At 39.7% G+C, this 17,267-nt stretch overlaps 1 protein-coding gene and 1 long non-coding RNA gene across 3 annotated transcripts in view; one reads left to right on the top strand and one right to left on the bottom strand.

The window, feature by feature from the left end:
- The window catches only part of LPXN (leupaxin), a 32,252-nt gene extending 15,716 nt beyond the window's left edge, over window positions 1-16,536 (bottom strand). Inside the window, exons 1-3 of one of the 2 annotated variants that reach the window (XM_084771765.1) lie at window positions 16,205-16,536; window positions 7,121-7,272; window positions 1,342-1,388 (exon numbers count right to left, since the gene is read on the bottom strand). In XM_084771765.1, the coding sequence (XP_084627891.1) occupies window positions 1,342-1,388; window positions 7,121-7,272; window positions 16,205-16,301 (296 nt within the window). In that variant the 5' untranslated portion in view covers window positions 16,302-16,536. Of the gene's footprint in view, window positions 1-1,341; window positions 1,389-7,120; window positions 7,273-14,595; window positions 14,851-16,204 lie in introns of those variants that run through there. The other variant, XM_084771766.1, reaches the window with a different exon arrangement.
- Window positions 16,537-16,572: 36 nt separating this feature from the next.
- Window positions 16,573-17,267, top strand: LOC311591969. The gene is made up of 2 exons (XR_014777261.1): window positions 16,573-16,697; window positions 16,828-17,267. It is a non-coding gene; the product is annotated as an uncharacterized lncRNA (long non-coding RNA).

Below are 17,267 nucleotides of genomic sequence, written 5' to 3' on the forward strand. Positions count from 1 at the left end.
AGATAGTGTTGTGATCAAATAATTGATCACAATGCCAGGCACACTGGAAACTAGCTGGTGCTTGAGCTGGTTTTCATGTTACAGATTTGAGTATTCATATATATTTCTGTTGACATCTTAAGAAAACACATATTTTCTGAGGGCCTCTTGAGTACAGACACTGCTTACTTGTTTGTGTTTGTTTTGTTCTTTTATCTAGAACAGGAGGGTGAAGACAAAGAACAAGTGTTCACCTGCCACTTTCTAGAGCTGGAATAAATAGGCAACGTGTACTAATAAGTTAACTTCACTCTCACCACAGTAGAAAGTGACCTCAAGTGGGCCAGGGACATATTAAAATGACTTTGTGTACCTGAGGTCCGTTCCCTGACTTAGCCTCCTGTGTGTGCTCTATGTGCTGGGATTCAGAGATGAGACAGTGCATTGGAACACTCTGTGACAAGCACAAATCCTTTACAAAGGGATCTAATTTTTCTTTTTTTTTTTTTATTTTTAAGTTTTTTTTTTTTTGGTTTTTGTTTTGTTTTGTTTTTGTTCTCCCTCCCCTCCCCCACTCCCCCCTGCAACAAGGTTTCTTTGTGTAGCCCTGGCTGTCCTGGACTCACTTTGTAAATCAGGCTGGCCTTGAACTCACAGAGATCCACCTGCTTCTGTCTCCTGGACTGCTGGGATTACAGACATGAGCCACTGCACCTGGTGGTGCGCCACAGCTATGATTAAAGAGAGAAACACTAAAGAAGTAGCCTTTCTGTTTCTTGTTTTAGATTACTGATTCTGCTTTGGCCAGACGAAATGATTTAGCAAGTGTATCTATTTCATGTGTAACTTTTAATAAAGGGAAACCTTCCACTACTTAAATAAACTTGGAGCAGGCCTGGACAACAGAAGTCTGCACTCGTTTGTCTGTGATGGAGCCTTGTCATGTAGCCCTGGTCCTCACCCGCATGTTGCTGGACCCTGGCTTAAGTTTCCTCAGGCAGGTATGTTCTCTCCTTTGAAAACTGCTGCGTGATAAGTGGAACTGAAATGCCAACACATCTGTGCTGACTCTGAAGGGTTCACCCTTTTCAGATGGTAAAGAAAATGCAGAGACACCAATACCACTACCCCCTCCCCTGCGCCCCCCCGTTCCAGCCTGGACACCTGTCTGGAGGCAGATACTTTGAGAGGCTGCCAAGTCAGTGTAGAAGGATTCTGCTCCTGCTTAAAGGCTCTGGGAAAAGGCACACTAGAGAGAAAATCCAATGGTAATTTTTACAAACCAAATTATTGGCAAGTATTAGTAAGAAATTACCCAATAACTTTTAATTTTGAAGTTATTGGTTAGAATCCAAAGCATACCTGTACACATTGGGCTCCTGGGTATTAGCTGTACACATGAGCTGCACCTAAAACATAAGTGACAGAAAAGAGCAAAGAATTACATCTGTATAAGAATGCTGGTGCTTATCACCATGAGTGAGGGAAGTTTTTAGTTTACAAAGGAATAACCAGAATGGCATGGTGGTGTATACTTTTAGTCCAAGCTGCTTGGGAGGATGAGGAAAAACAAGCATGGATATGAGATTAGTCTGAGCAGCACAGTGCGACCTTGTCTTGGTGATGATGTTGATGATAATCTCGACGACAATGACAATGATAATCAATACAAGAAAGAAGTAGCATACTGCTTAAGTGTTTCCAAAGACAAAATTACCATCCATTAAGAGAGAAAAATGAAACTGAACACATACTTACACAGCAATGGTTATGTTTTAGGGCTTAGAATGTTGTACCCAACACAAAATAAAACAATCACCAAAACCAAATACTCTGGAAAATGAGGGTGCAGCTTAGTTGGTGGAGTGCATGACTCCATGAGGCCTGGGTTCTAATCCACGTACCACATAACCCTGGTGTGGTGGTATACTCTTGTTAGCCCAGCACTTAGGAGCTGGACTCAGGATCAAGATTTCAAACTCATCCTCCCCTATACGGTGAGCTCGAAATCAGCCTAGATTACTTGAGACCTAACTTAAGAAAACAGAAACTGAATATTCCAGAGCTTACATTCTATTGATGAGAAGCAGATATAAAAGTTAATCAGGGAGTAGAAAATAAGAAATATGCAGATAGTAGCAGTTATAAATGCAATGCTGTGGAAAATTTTACTGAATGGGCGACACTTGAGCAGTGACTTACATGAGGTAAGGAAAGCAAGCAGATAATGTGATCCATGTGCAAGGAATTAAAGGGATGACGGTTGAGGAATAAGGACGAGGCAGGGAGAGGAGGTAGATCTGCAGGTGATGATCACACGTCACACAGCTCAAGTGGAGATACTTAATACATGTTGTTTAATCTCTAATTTTAAGTGGGGAGGGGGGAGTGACTCTATAATCTAGTCTGGAACTCAAGTACTCAAGCTCCCGTCTCTTCTTCACCAGTGTTCAGATTACAAACGTATGTCCCACAATTCCCTAGTGAAATACAAAGGATTTGCCAAATAACTTGCTTAAATTGTATTGGTGAACCTATAAAATAATTTCAATCAAGAACGGGGTGTGGTGGCTTATGCCGTCATGCCTTTATCTCCAGCACTTGAGAAGTTGAGGGAAAAAGATCACAAGTTTGAGGCCAGCCTGAGTAACTGTCTCAAAATAACCACAATAGCAACAACAAGAATTGTGATCAAAATCTCTTTTCCTTACTTTTTAAATTATTTTTAGGCAGAGTCTCATGTACAGATATAAGCCACCATTCCTGAAGAGACAAGAGAGAGAGAGAGAGAGAGAGAGAGAGAGAGAGAGAGAGAGAGAGAGAGAGAGAGAGAGAGAGAGAGAGGCGCATGCACACACACACATATAATGGGGCACTTCTTAATTTTTTGATCACTTAATATTTAACTCTTGGACTTCAGTTTGGTTTTTTGGGGAGGGGGCTTGAGTTTTATCCAGGGTGATAAATAAGGGTATATTTGCATATTTCTACAATTAGACATCCAGTTAGACCAGCACCATTTGTTGAAGATGTTATTTTTTATTTTTTTATTTTTTTATTTTTTGGTTTTGGCTTCTTTGTCAAAAAACAAGTGTCCATAGGTGACTATAGGTCCATAGGTTTATTTCTGGGTCTTTGATTCAATTCCATTGATCCACCTGTCTGTTTCTATGCCAGTACCATGCCCTTTTTATTACTCTTGCTCATAGTACAGCCTAAGATCAGGTATGGAGATACCGCCAGATCTTTTATTGTATAGGATTGTCTTAGTAATTTGGGGTTTTTTTTATTTTTCTATATGAAGTTGAGAATTTTTCTTTCAAGGTTGGTAAATGATCATCCTGGGTGAGGTAACCCAGACCCAGAAAGATATGCATCATATATGGTCATTTATAAGCAGACATTTAGTCACATAGTACAGGATAACTACATACAATACACAGACCTTATGAAACTAAATAACAAGGAGGGCACTAGGGAGAGTGCTTAATTCTCATTCAGAAGGCCAAATAAGACAAATAGAATAGACACCAGAAGCAGCTGAAGAGGAGGAACAGAACTGGAGCCTACACTACAGGCCCTCTGAAAGACTCCAGCCAGCAGGAGATCCAAGCAGATGCTGAGACTCAGCCAAACTTGAGGATGGAGTGCAAGGAGTCTTATGGAAGAGCTGGAGAATAGAAGGATCTGGAGAGGTCAGGAGCTCTACAAGGAGATCAATGGAGCCAACAACAAATCTGGGCAGAGGACAGGGCTGCTGCACACTGATGCACCAACCAAGGACCATGCCTGGTGCAGACCTAGACCCTCTGCTCAGATGTAGTAGACAGGCAGCACAGTCTCCTTGTGGGCCCCATAATATGGGGAGTCAGGACTACTTCTGACATGGGCTCTGGCCCCACATGTTGATCACTGCCCCCCGTGAAGCACCTTGCCAGGCCACAGAGGAAGAGGATGCAAGCAGTCCAGATAAGTCTTCATAGGCTGAGGTTAGATGTTGGGGAGCAAGGGCTCCCCTTTTCTGAGGAATAAGGGAATGAGGCAGGGGGTATTAAGGAGGGAGGGATGGACCAGGAGGTGACAAGGGAGGGGATACAATCAGGGTATAAAATAAAGAAATTAAAAATAAAAATAAAAAATAAATAAAAGAAAAATAAATTTTTAAAAAAGAACATTTAAAGAAGCATAAGAAAACAATTACTCTCAACATAAAGTCACATCCCTTAATTGGCAAGTTGGTCATTATTGTCTCTAACATTTTGATTGTTTACTTTAAATATATATATATATATATGTTCTTTATATTTGTGATCTTCTCCAAAGTTGCACTTTATGGTTAATAGATTTAAAATTGTCTTTAACTTGTGCTTTTCTCTAGGGCATGACACCTTCAATAGAGATCTGATCTCTCTAATGTTGAGGACTCTGAGTGTTCAGGGCACATTCTGCTCTGGCAAACATAGTCTCAATTTTGTTTTCTCTATTAATGTGTAAATACATTCTGGAAAATATCTTCTTTTAATTAATTTTCTTAGTACACAAAATAATGGACTTCACTGGGAAATTTGCATACATGTATATTAGTGTACTTTGCTTGCCTTTGCCCTCCCATCACCCTCCTTGTCTCCCCTTCCCCTGTCTCTGGTTCAACTGCCGCCACAGGTCCCTTTTTTGCTTTTATAAAATTTATAGAATATATCAAACATATATGACATAAAATCCAATCTTTGTTTTTTCATCCCTTAACACTCTTGTACCCTTGTCCCCTTTAGTCCTTCCACATTTGTTGTCCCCCCCCCTTCTACTTAGTGCAAGACAATAGTCCCGAGTGTCACTCTATCCATCTCCATTCACAGCATCGCCCTTCATTAACAGTCTAATAAACACAAAGCTGTCTCTACGTGTGAGTCTTTTTACCATATTTTGTAAAGGATAGGTCAAAGCAAATTTAAACTTCCCTAATTTCATTAAATTGTGGGTTATAAATGTAGTCAATAAAATAAAGCCAAAATCCATCAAAGTCAAGATTTTTCAGAAACACATTTTCAAATTAAGCAATTTAGCTACATGATCTCTTTTCTCTTGGTTTTTGCTGGGAAAGATTGAGCTGCCTTCTTCTGTTAAACTCAATTGTATTTGTTAAGAAGCACTTTTTTGCTCTATATTGATTGAATAATGCGATTACAGATCTCCACCTAATTTTGCACGCAAGGTAACCTAGGATTTATGAAATGAGTTTTTCAGAGGGTGGAGCATTTCCAAAGCCCAGAGGATCACAGCCAACGCATAGAAAAAACTAATGCAGCCATGCTTACATGTTGCTTTGTATTTAATGTCATTTCTAGAAAAAAAAAAAACAAACAAACAAATGACTGGGATGACATTTGCCAGTCTTGATAATTTTAGTTTTGATGGGCAGAAGAATACAGCTGTTTGTTTAGATGACATCAAGAATTCTGTGCACATCATAGCCAGTTCCAGATGCACTCTGCTCTGCTGGGTTTAAGTTAGTGAGAACACTTTACCATGATGCTACTAACAATCTGTTTTCTTATTCTTACCATAAAATTTTGCTATCCTCAATGTTGAGCTTTTTGAACTTACTCTACTGACATTTAGTAACATTGTTTGTTTTGTTTTTTAACAGGAAAATAACTTCCAAGGGTTTTATTTTTGATGCTGTGCATTGGGTGAAAAATACATTTAAAAAAAGTTTGGAATATTCTAATTTTCTAAATGTTCTCATTTTCCAATTGAGACCTCTGGCATCAGTGATTTATGACTAATATTATTTGATGGCTTCCAAAGAGAATCTACTCTTTCCAACTTACTTATAAGCAGAAGAAAATACAGAATTGAAAATGAGCTAAAAAAATCATTTACAAGAGTGGTTTGCTCAAAGTGTTAATTTATATTTCATAGTGATCTGCAAATACACATCCTGCAGCTATGCATGCATGAACTGCCATCTTCAGGAACATGCTCCTGAAATTAAGTGTGAAAACTTAAGTACATCCCATTTCTTCTTCACCTTTTTTGTGTTTCCTGATCTTCAAGAGGACAGTGATATCTTTAATTGTTCCCAGTGGTGACTGAAAAACATCAAAAGATGTTTTTGTGCAAATTACACATTCCTCATAACTGCTCTGTGAAAAGAAAACCTGAAGATTTGGCTTGCATTTTGTCTTATGCCAACTGGCAGATTTAAGTGCTAGCCAAAAAGAAAACAAACACTTATAAATTTATGAATATAAATAAAAATGCTTAAATAACATTCACCATATAGTATTTGTGGTGAAAACTAAATTCTATTCCTTGAACATCATTTGTATGACATTAAGTGTTATTTGCTTATTATTCGCTGACTATAGATGCTCCATGTATATGCATCACCATACCATAACATGGCAGCACACCAAGTGGCCGGCAGATTTCTTCTGCTGCCATCTGCTAAGAGTGGTCTTAGATGGTAGCACTCTTAGACTTCATGGACATGACCCTGAATACTGTCATTAAAGGGTGTTGTTACTGAAGTTTTGTTTGAACAAGATCAGGAAGAGTCATCATTAGTCACCCTTTGGAGTTAGTCATAATCAAATTAATTCATTAATTCAAATACTAATAATAAAACTTTAAAAACAATTCAAAGTATTTCATGAAAGAAAATCAATGAGGTGTCAAAACAAGAAGCAAAAGCTTGGGTCTCTTTCAGGTAAAAAAGGATGCAGTCATCCACAAAGATCAGTGCCAACATTGTGGCTTCTACTACAAATGAGGTGGGAAGTCACTGCCAAATGATCCTTGGTCTTACTGGGCATGTCTCTAGACACACTGTAACACGGCTACGGGTTACCAGAAAGCAACATCACAGTAGCCAGCATGAACCAGGCAATACTCTGCTACTGTGCCCTTACTAGAGAAACAACAACAACAAACTTTCAAAGGCATACTCTATGGTGATTTTCTCAATTCTCATCTTTGCAAAAGCAACTGTCTTTAGATTAATATTTAAATGATACTCGTTTTTTTCTTTCTTGAATATATACTTCTCTTTAAATGAAAATTTATATGGGATACAATTAATTTCAGAAATGTAGTCAAACACTGATTATCTACAATACTATAATAGATGAAATGTTACCTTCAAGGGACTTGTGTTACCCTGAGATGACAAGGTCTTTGCAGTTTGCACAGTCTCCTGTGTAGATTGCTGATCCAGGGGACAAGAAACTGGATTTGAATATTCATCACTGTCCTGGAGGGTGGAACGGTCCAGTTCCTCCAATAAGGCATCTATACCACAGGAAACAAGAGGGGCATGGTGTAAAATCTGTGTGTCTCCAGGATTATTTTTTCTTAAATATTCTCTTCTTATATTGAGTAACAATTTGCAAACACCTTCCTCCATCCTTACCTCATGTCAAGAGTGTGGCATATTCTAAAAGATGGTTGATGTTTGATACTTCCTGTGGTTGCATTCAGTTTCATAATCTCTCTACAGTTTGGTTTCTTACATTCTAAGTATTGTATTGGTTTTTATCCAAATAGGGCAGATCTGTTCTCATTCTCTCTCTCTCTCTCCCTTCCCTCCCTCCATGCCCTCCTCTCTCTCTCTCTCTCTCTCTCTCTCTCTCTCTCTCTCTCTCTCTCTCTCTCTCTCTCTCTCACACACACACACACACACACACACACACACGCACACAATTTTCTTTCATATGAAAAAAAACAGAAGCAACTTCATTGCAATTTCTCAAAATATACCAAGAAGCAAAACGTTGCTAATCCTGATCTGTCAGTCTGTTACTTCAAGAGTTAGCCCAAGAACATAACAAAATAATTTGTTAAGTATTTTACTGTTTTTTTTTAATGGTGGTTCGTTTGTTTAGATGTAGAAAGGAAGAGAAGTTGAAAAAAAATAAAGTATTACACAATTAAGTAACATGTAGCAATGCGAATACTTGGAAGTCCTTTTGCAGTTTTCTTGGGGGAAAGCCAAGAGACTTCACAAGAATTTTTTCTAATACCGTAATCATAATGAATAATTGTGATTCATGAAATTTAACCCATGCCAATCACAGTGTATGATGAGTGTACAGTTTGCATTTAATTATTCTAAGACTTTGAGGTATAGGACATTATTGTCCTCACTTCAGATGCATGAAAGAGGCAGGGTAACTCTCATAGGCTCCTGAGCACAGAATCAGATCTCCAGTGAGAACTATCTTATCCCTGCCTCAAAAATGTAAACTTGTACACTGGAGTTGCCATCATCACCAGATTGTCCGAGTTCTTGTACTCACAGCACGTTCTCTGAAGGTCTTTCCTTCATCGGCATACTGAAGCAAGTCAAGATACTTCAGTGTCTTTTTTCAACTGCGGTGGATTTTTAAAATACATGTTACAGTTTGTATAAGGTTGCAAAGCATTAGACTGTAGGATTTCTAAGGACCTACCTAGCTCTGAAGTTCTCAAAGAAAAGGAACTTTACATGCGATTAAAAACAAACATGTTTATGTATTTCATATTTGGAGAAAATATGGTTCTGGTATGTCTAGTTTTTAAAAGAGGCTGTCATAGATCAACTTGGCCTGCATGGCCTAAAACTCATGATCTTTTTGCCTCAACTTCCTGAGTGTTGGGGTTATATGGCTGTGTCATCATATATGTGCAGCTCAAGAAGTGTCTTAGCCTCACTGCCTTCCCTCTTTACAATGCTGAACTCAGAAACTTATAAATACTAGACAAGGTGTGTTTTGCAACTAAGCCACATCCCCAGACCAAGGATAGGTATTTCTCAGTATTATAGGGGAAGAGCTAATCATTTTATTTTCACAAAAGAAATCTTCTGTAGAACTTTCTCAATCATCCATATTTATCACAAAATTTTCACCTTCATATACCATTTTAAAAATAACCAAACTGAATCCTTCATACAAATCTCCACACCTGATCTCAAGTTGTATTATAGAACAACAGTAACTAAAACAGCATGGTACTGGCACAGCAATAGGCTGATTGATCAATGGAATCGAATCAAAGACCCAGAAAGGAATACACACACATATGGTCACTTGATTTTTGACAAAGAAGCCAAATCTATTCAATGGAAAAAGGATAGCATCTTCAACAAATAGTGCTGGTCTAACTGGATGTCTACATGAGGAAAAATGCTATTAGACCCATATTTATCACCATGCCCAAAACTCAAGTCCAAGTGGATTAAAGACCTCAAAATAAAACCAGAAACACTAAATCAGCTGGAAGAAAAAGTAGGGAAGAGCCTGGAACACATTGGAACAGGAGACAACTTCCTGAACACCAACAACCCTGGCCTTAAGGTCATCAATTAGTAAATGGGACCTCATGAGACTGAGAAGCTTCTGTAAGGCAGAAGACACTGTCAACAGAACAAAGCGACAGCCCACAGACTGGGAAAAGATCTTCACCAACCCTACATCTGACAAAGGTCTAGTATCCAAAATATACAAAGAACTCAAGTAATTAAACTCCACCAAAACAAATAACTCAATTAAGAAATGGAGCTCAGAATTAAACAAAGAATTCTCAACAGAGGAACATCGAATGGTTGAGAAACACTTAAAGAAATGCTCAAGTCCTTAGTCGTCAGAGAAATGCAAATCAAAACAACTCTGAGATTCCATCTTACACCCATCAGAATGGCTAAGATCAAAAACTCAAGTGACAGCACATGCTGGCGAGGATGTAGAGAAAGGGGAACACTCGTTCATTGCTGGTGGGAATGCAAACTAGTACAACCACTTTGGAAATCTATTTGGCACTATCTCAGAAAACTGGGAATAGGGCTTCCTCAAGACACAGCTATTCCACTCCTTGGAATATACCTAGAAGATGCTCCAGCACACAACAAGAAAATTTGCTCAACCATGTTCATAGCAGCCTTATTCATAATAGCCAGAGCATGGAAACAGTCAAGTGTCCCTCAGTCGAAGAATGGATAAAGAAACGGTGGTACATTTACACTATGGAATACTACTCAGCTATTAAAAACAAGGAAATTCCAAAATGTGTTGACAAATGGATGGAACTAGAAACAATCATACTGAGTGAGTTAACCCAGAAGCAGAAAGACTCACATGGTATATACTCACTTATAATTGGACACTAGCTCAAGAGGCATGTCCCATGAAAGTCTTCACTTACCAGGAGATTAGGATAGGTGTGAGAACATCCTATTGGGACTCTAGGTGAGAGAAGTATGGGAGAATGGGGAAATAGAAGGATCCAGAGGGTCCTAGAAACCTACAAGAAGAACATCAGGACAGGCGGATCTGGACCCAGGAGTTCTGCTCAAACTACTGTACCAACCAAGGACAATACATGCAGTAAACATTGAACTCCTACTCAGATCTAGCCAATGGACAGGACATTCTCCACAGTTGAGTGAAGAGCGGGGACTGACCCTGACTCAAACTCTGGTGCCCTATGTTTGACCACTTCCCCTTGGTGGGGAGACCTGGTGGCACTCAGAGAAAGGATAAACAGGCTACCAAGATGAGACATGTTAGCCTATGACCATATAGTGGCAAAGAGGTCCCCCTTAGTCACAGACATAGGGGAGGAGAATAGGATAAAAGTGGGAGGGAAGGAGGAACGGGAGGATACAAGGGATGGGATAACAATTGAGATGTAATCTCAATAAATTAATTAAATAAAAAAATAACCTAACTGAATTAATCTCTGTGGGTCAAACTGTCCTCCAAGAAATAAACGGTTATGAGAAAACAAACAAAAAAGACAGAAGGGCACATATATATTAAAAGAAACCTAAAATACATATAATTAATTTCAATTTAGACCATTAAACTTTTATTTAAAAACTTAAACAGCCAAGAATACTGATAGCATTTGTGAGATTTTACTGAACTTGTGATCAAAAACTTAAAGACAAATACAAAAATAAATCCTTTTTGGCAATTCTGAATTCATTGTTCAGCATGAGTTTAATATTTATAAGAAGGCAGATAATAAAAAAAGTTTAAAATTTTTAAAGAATAGTCAATATTAAATATTACCATTTTAGGAATCTGAAAATATTAACATTAAAGTGACATCAGTTAATGTTGTGGTAAATAACTTTAGGTGTGGTAAAGTTATTTCATTACATTGAGGAACCACCATAAAGGTTATTAGCTATTATGGATGGGATACTGTTATGGTTGTTTTTATAAATATGTACATGTTTATGTTATAGATTAAGGCTGATATATGTACAGTTAAATATTTGAAATTCTTTGAAAACAATAGATAAAACAAACAAGCATATGAAATAAGACTATCAAGAGCTGATTATTGAAACTGATCAGATTTCATTGAACTGTTTTCTCTAATTCTGCATATTTGTTTATTCTCTACAATGAAAGTCCTGTTTTTCATATAGAAAACAGAACAATAAAGGAAATGTTTTATCTCAAAATTTTATTAGCCAGACTCAACTGTGAATTTAAAAATTTTGACATTTTATTCCACATCTGTCAAAAAATACAGCTATTCTTTTTTTCCTAGACTTGTTTTGCAGACCAGGCTGGTCTCCAACTCACAGAGATCTATCTGCCTGTCTCTGTCTCCCCGAGTGCTGGGATTATAGGCGTGCACCGCCTCACCTGGCCTCTTTTCTAAGCTTCCCTCCAATAAGAAATCAGAGGCCTTCCTGGATCAATAGAATTCATTTATATTAAATATTATGGGACAGGAGTATTATTCAGCAAAGGGTGTGAAGTTATCCTTAGAAGCATCAGCTTACCAAATCTATTAAAATTCTTTCTGCTTATGAACTACCAGAACTTTCACTTCCTGTTTCCACTCAGTGCACATTTCACCAGTACTCTGAAGCTACTTTTCTTGCTTCATGCAGTCTGTAATTCAAATTAGATGACTAATTTTGGTGTGACAAATATGTGATTACTGAGGATGAGTGAAACAAGACTAAAAACTGCAGTTTGTCTCCCTTGTCCTTGGCCTATGGAAATTAAATATCTACCTTAACCTGTCAAGAGTACAGTGAAGTCTCTTGGGAGTCTGCACAGGTTATAAAGATCCCATCCTTAAATTGTGAAGATTTAGGTAAAACCTTTTAGCTGAACACATGCTACTCTCACCCAAGGCAATACTGCAGAGAGGGAATATTTGCTGACTTGAGCCAACCTGTCCTCGATGAAATTTCTACACAAGTATAAAGAAAAGTCCACCCCAAATTTTGTGGTTGGATTTTGGTTCTGTTGCTGCTTCTTAAAGCTGGGCTCTCACTCTAGCCCTAGCTGCTCTGGAACTAGCAGGGTAGCCCAGGCTGGCCTCAAATTCTGGGCAGTCATCCAACCTAGCCTCTTAAGTGCTGGGATCATGGGTGTAAACTATGGTACTTGGTAAATACTCCCTGCCTTTTGTTTCTTTTTGGGTTTTTTGTTTGTTTGGTTGGTTTGGTTTGGTTTTTTTGTTTTGTTTTGTTTTGTTTTTGCGACAGGGTCTCACTATGTAGCACTAACTAGCCTAGAACTTGCTATGTAAACCAGGCTGGCCTCAAATTCACAGAGATCTATATCTGCCTTCCATGTCTGGCTTTTTTTGAAATAGGATCTTATATAGGGTAGGCTGACCTCAATTTTTCTATGTAGCCAAAAATAATCTTGGCCTGTGGATCCCCTTGCCTCCACCTCTGGGGCATTGGGATTTTGGGCAGGCAACACCACACTCAATGCAAATGGTGACGATCTGAAGAGACTGTTGAGGTGTCACTATCAGCAGTCCATTGAATTGTGGCCACTTGGATAAGCTGCAGTTAGCCTCCAATGCTGCATACTTTTTACACTTCTGAGCAAGATGCCCCTAACAACTATTCCACTCAGAAAGTGTAAAAAAGTAGATTACTCCACTGGCCACCGGCGCAAACACACTTCTAACATAGAACAACCTGTACCATTGTCATAATTGCTCTTAGTGTCAGTCGCTCTTGACAGTGAACAAGCTATTTTGTTTTTCCTTATGTAAAGAAAAAACAACCTATTTCAGAAGGTTAGTACAAACATTAAACTAACATATTTTAAGTTTTCCCAGTATTAGTTGCCCTTTCACTTTTTGACTTGAATTTGAATAAAAATTTGGTATCCATAAATAAAGCAAAATAAGATCCTATCAGGAAAAATAACGGTAAAACTCCATGGAGAAATGCAAATTTCCTCAATACCCACACCAGGAATGCATGCATCAAATTCTCAAAGAATAAATAACCAATATTATATAGAAAGAGAGTCTGGAAATACATCAAAATCCAAAATACAGCATTAATCACAGTATCAAAATACATTTTACTGACAAACAGTTCAGCATTTATTTAAAAACCCTTTTTTCCTTTATTAATTTCTATCCCCTACTTCCTTCCTCTGTTTCTCAAGCTCCTAAAACACAACCCCAATAATTATTTTTAAAGACAATGTATAAGCTATGCATTTTGTTACTGCTGGCATTTTTAGCATAGCTACAAACACACAATGTGGAATTAATACTGCTTGAAACCTGGATGAAAGTTAGTATCTCCATGTTAACAATGCCAAAAAATAAATAGATGATAGATAGATAGATAGATAGATAGATAGATAGATGATAGATAAAAGTTGTCATGGTGTATGAAATCAGTCCCAAGGAGGCTGGTTTTATAGCTCCAAAGCTTAGAAGTCTGTGATCTCTGATCATGGTGGCCGTTGACACTTGCACTGCTGTTTTCATTCTCTCAGATGGAAGGAAGGACTCCATTTCTGGCCAAGTAATAATCTCCTTCAAGACTTTTCTAAACAAAAAGCAACAAGAACTACTACAGTGGTGGAGCCTCTGTAGTTTAACAGTAAACTAGAGAGAAATGAAACCACTTCGGCCTTTCTGCAGCCTCTGCAGCCCCTGAACTCTGCACTGTTTTTTCCTTGTCCTTCCCCTACTCTCTCCCTCCTTATTTCCTTTCTTTTACACTTTCTTTCTTCCCTCCTTCCCTTCTTTCTTTTTTTTTTTCTTTCTTTCTTTTTTTTTTTTTAGGTTTTTCGAGACAGGGTTTCTCTGTGTAGCCTTGGCTGTCCTGGACTCCCTTTGTAGACCAGGCTGGCCTCGAACCCACAGCGATCCACCTGCCTCTGCCTCCCGAGTGCTGGATTAAAGGCGTGCGCCACCACGCCCGGCCCCTTCTTTCATTTTATTTCCTCTCCCTTTCCCATCCTTGTAAATTTTTTTTCTTCCAATACCATACCTCCACAATCACGCAAGCTGTGGAGTCACCGTATGGTGTCCAGCAGCTGCCAAGGGGGAAAGCCCTTTCGATTACAATTCCTTCTAAAAGTACTTCTCCAGGCATCTGCTCTGTGGTTAGCTCTCAATTCTCTACCTACTGTGCCTCTGCGTACAGCGATCCCATAGTTCCTCCAACAACAACAATGGTTACTCCTGACTCTCTTGATGCAACTGAGGACAGAAGTGAGAACAACATCTTGCAGCACTACCCGAAGCTTGGCTAGAGCACCCCTCATCGTCACACATGGGGTGCATGATAGCCATCGCCCCACTTCCTTGAAGCATCTTCTCCAAAAGCCCCTCACTCACCCAGCTCTTCCATGGTCCTACACCCACGCTGCTCTAGTTTTGAAGACTGCGAAGAACTGCTTTGGGATGTGGTGAAGAGGGGACCACGACGGAACTCAGTGAGCCAGTGCAGAGCAGCCTCCGGGACCCTTTTTGGTTCCTGTATTTGCTTAGCACTTCCTCACTTTTGATTTGTTGAATTCTTTTTTTCTTTTCTAGTAGCTCAGTTTTTAAAATGGTGCTGACAGAAAAAAGTAAGTTGTGCAAGGTTGAGGGTTTGGTTCCAGGGTAGTTATAAAGACTGAAAGTTGATTTTTTTTTTTTTTTTTTTTTGCAAAAATCAAACACCTACCACATACATGGGCTTATCTTGAACTCATAGAAATTTCAGGTTCATACTTGTGGGACTTTCCAAATTTAAGTATCTCACTGCACACTGATGGCTTTTTTTTTTCCTTCTGAAAAACTAGAGGACCATGAAAGCATATGCTCCTTTCTTAAATTTTCTCATTAAATAGCACGAACTTCATTTCACTATCCCTATCTACTTACTCAGAAATCAAGCTGGCCTGATTTTTCAGACAAACTGGAAAAAAAAAAAACAACTTTTAAAATTGTGTGTGTGTTTTGTGTGCACGAACGTGGGCGCGTGCGGGCACGAATGCGGGCCCTGATGATTTGTACGAGTCAGGTCTCTCTACCATCTGGCTACTACTACAAGATCAAATTCATCAGCCTTGTCAGCAAAGTGCCTTTATCTGTTGGGTACTCTCAGTGACTGAGATTATAAATTCTTTAAAGTTGAATAGAAGTGGGCTCACTTTTAAATTCTCTGGTACTGGTTTATACAGTCGTCCAAGATGCAAACATCTACAGGCTAAGGAAGAAAACAAAACACCTCATCACCGTGTTTTTATTTATCTCAAAAGGAAAAAGGATTTGTAACAGGCCCACTCTGAGAAGACAGTGAATTAAGAACTAGAACACAGCCCTGTGAGGTAGGTTTCGTACTGGTGTTTACTAGTAGAGAAACAAACAGGGAACACTATCTAGCTAAAAGAACAGAATAAAGAGATAGCTTTGCTATTTAGTGCATAATCAAAATTTTGCTTCAGTATGTGATCTTCCTTCTACAGTGCAGTGATCATCTTTTAGAACAAGTCATTTGTCTTACTAAGACCTTTTTGAGAAACGCCCTTTTTGTATTACTTTAAGCAGCCATTGGATGTCAGTGCTGTTCCAAACATGCTCATTGCAAATACAGCTGGAAAAAGCATTTCTACAGACACCGTCGAGTTTTACAGCTGAAAATGACACTAGTCCTTTGAAAGAGGAAAACAATACAGATTATAAAGCAGTAGCCTTATCTGTGTGGCAAATGCGCCAGATCCTGGGGCGGGAGGGAAGAAGAGTGAACTTCACTACATGTCTACAATTTAATGACTAACGTAAAATCCAATATTTGATCTCCAAACTTGGTAATTATCCGTGCTTTTGTGTAGATTTTATCTGAAGATATTTCCATCCTCCAGGGTTGAGGAGTACCCTTGCAAATTGTTCCCTGGTTACAATGTGAAAAGTGGAAACCAAGGAATGCAAACAATGTTATAAAAGGGAAAGAAGTGCTTACAATGTATAAAAGACACAGGAACACAAGAGGCTGCATTACCAGCAGCTGCGGCGTCAACAAATGGAACACACACACACCCGCACCCCCTTTTATCCATCAGGAAGCTACTTCGCTGCACATGCTAGTAAGAGGGGCTACTCTGACTGTGCTTCCTGTGCGGCAGAAAACGTCTGCAAACCGCAAAGGCATGCAGCCTGGGGCGGAGGACGTGAGAAACCGCCAGCCTCTCCACATAAATCACTGGGTGTCACGCTAACTCTTCGCCAGCTCCAGCTCAAGGACCACAGCCAACGCCAGCTCCGTGGCGCCCCCGGTCCTAGTAGGAAACAACTTCTCAATTCGCCCTCCGTGGTTTATTAAAATTGACCTGATAGGAGCAGGACGAGTCCCTGACCTCCCGGGCTTCACGAATGAGAGGCTCAATACAAGATGGAGGAATGAAGACCAACTTAGCTAGCAAGTCTCGGAGGAGGCATCAAGTGACCAAACCAAAGTAATTTTAGGACTATGACGAGAGTGCTTCGGAGCACTTCACAGAAACGCGGAGGTTATGAAGAAGCAGTATTCTCTCCCGGGCAACCCTAACCAGTAATTGGCTCAATCTTTGCGCCACTTGTACGCAGGCGTCGCGGCCTAACCCGGAAGCACTGCCTCTCTGGAACGTACACTCGGACAGTGGATAGAAAACTACCTTTCCCGTGGTGAGTCAGTCAAAAAAAAACTCCCAGCCTTCTCTCGGCCTCTAGTTTCCCGTCTTTTCCCTGGAAGCACTGAGTAAATAGGACTTTATCTCCCAGGATGCCGTTGGCTAGGTTGGGCCCCCGCGCATGCGTCTCAAGACTAGCCCGCGCTGTCCCCTTAGCCCCGCCTCTATCCTGTCGCCGCCATTTTTTTTCCAGAAGACTTTCATCCGGCAGCCGACGGGGCCTTTTTTTCTTAAAGGAGAAGCGGCAACGCAAATAATTTGCCCCTTCCCGCCTCCAGGGCTGGCGGTGCTGGGGACGGAAGGGACAGAGCAGGAAGGTGGGGGGTCCAGGTTGAGGCGGGGTAACGTCCAGGCTAC

Source organism: Acomys minous (genome assembly GCF_964271855.1).
Source record: "Acomys minous genome assembly, chromosome: 2".
Taxonomy (NCBI): domain Eukaryota; kingdom Metazoa; phylum Chordata; class Mammalia; order Rodentia; family Muridae; genus Acomys; species Acomys minous.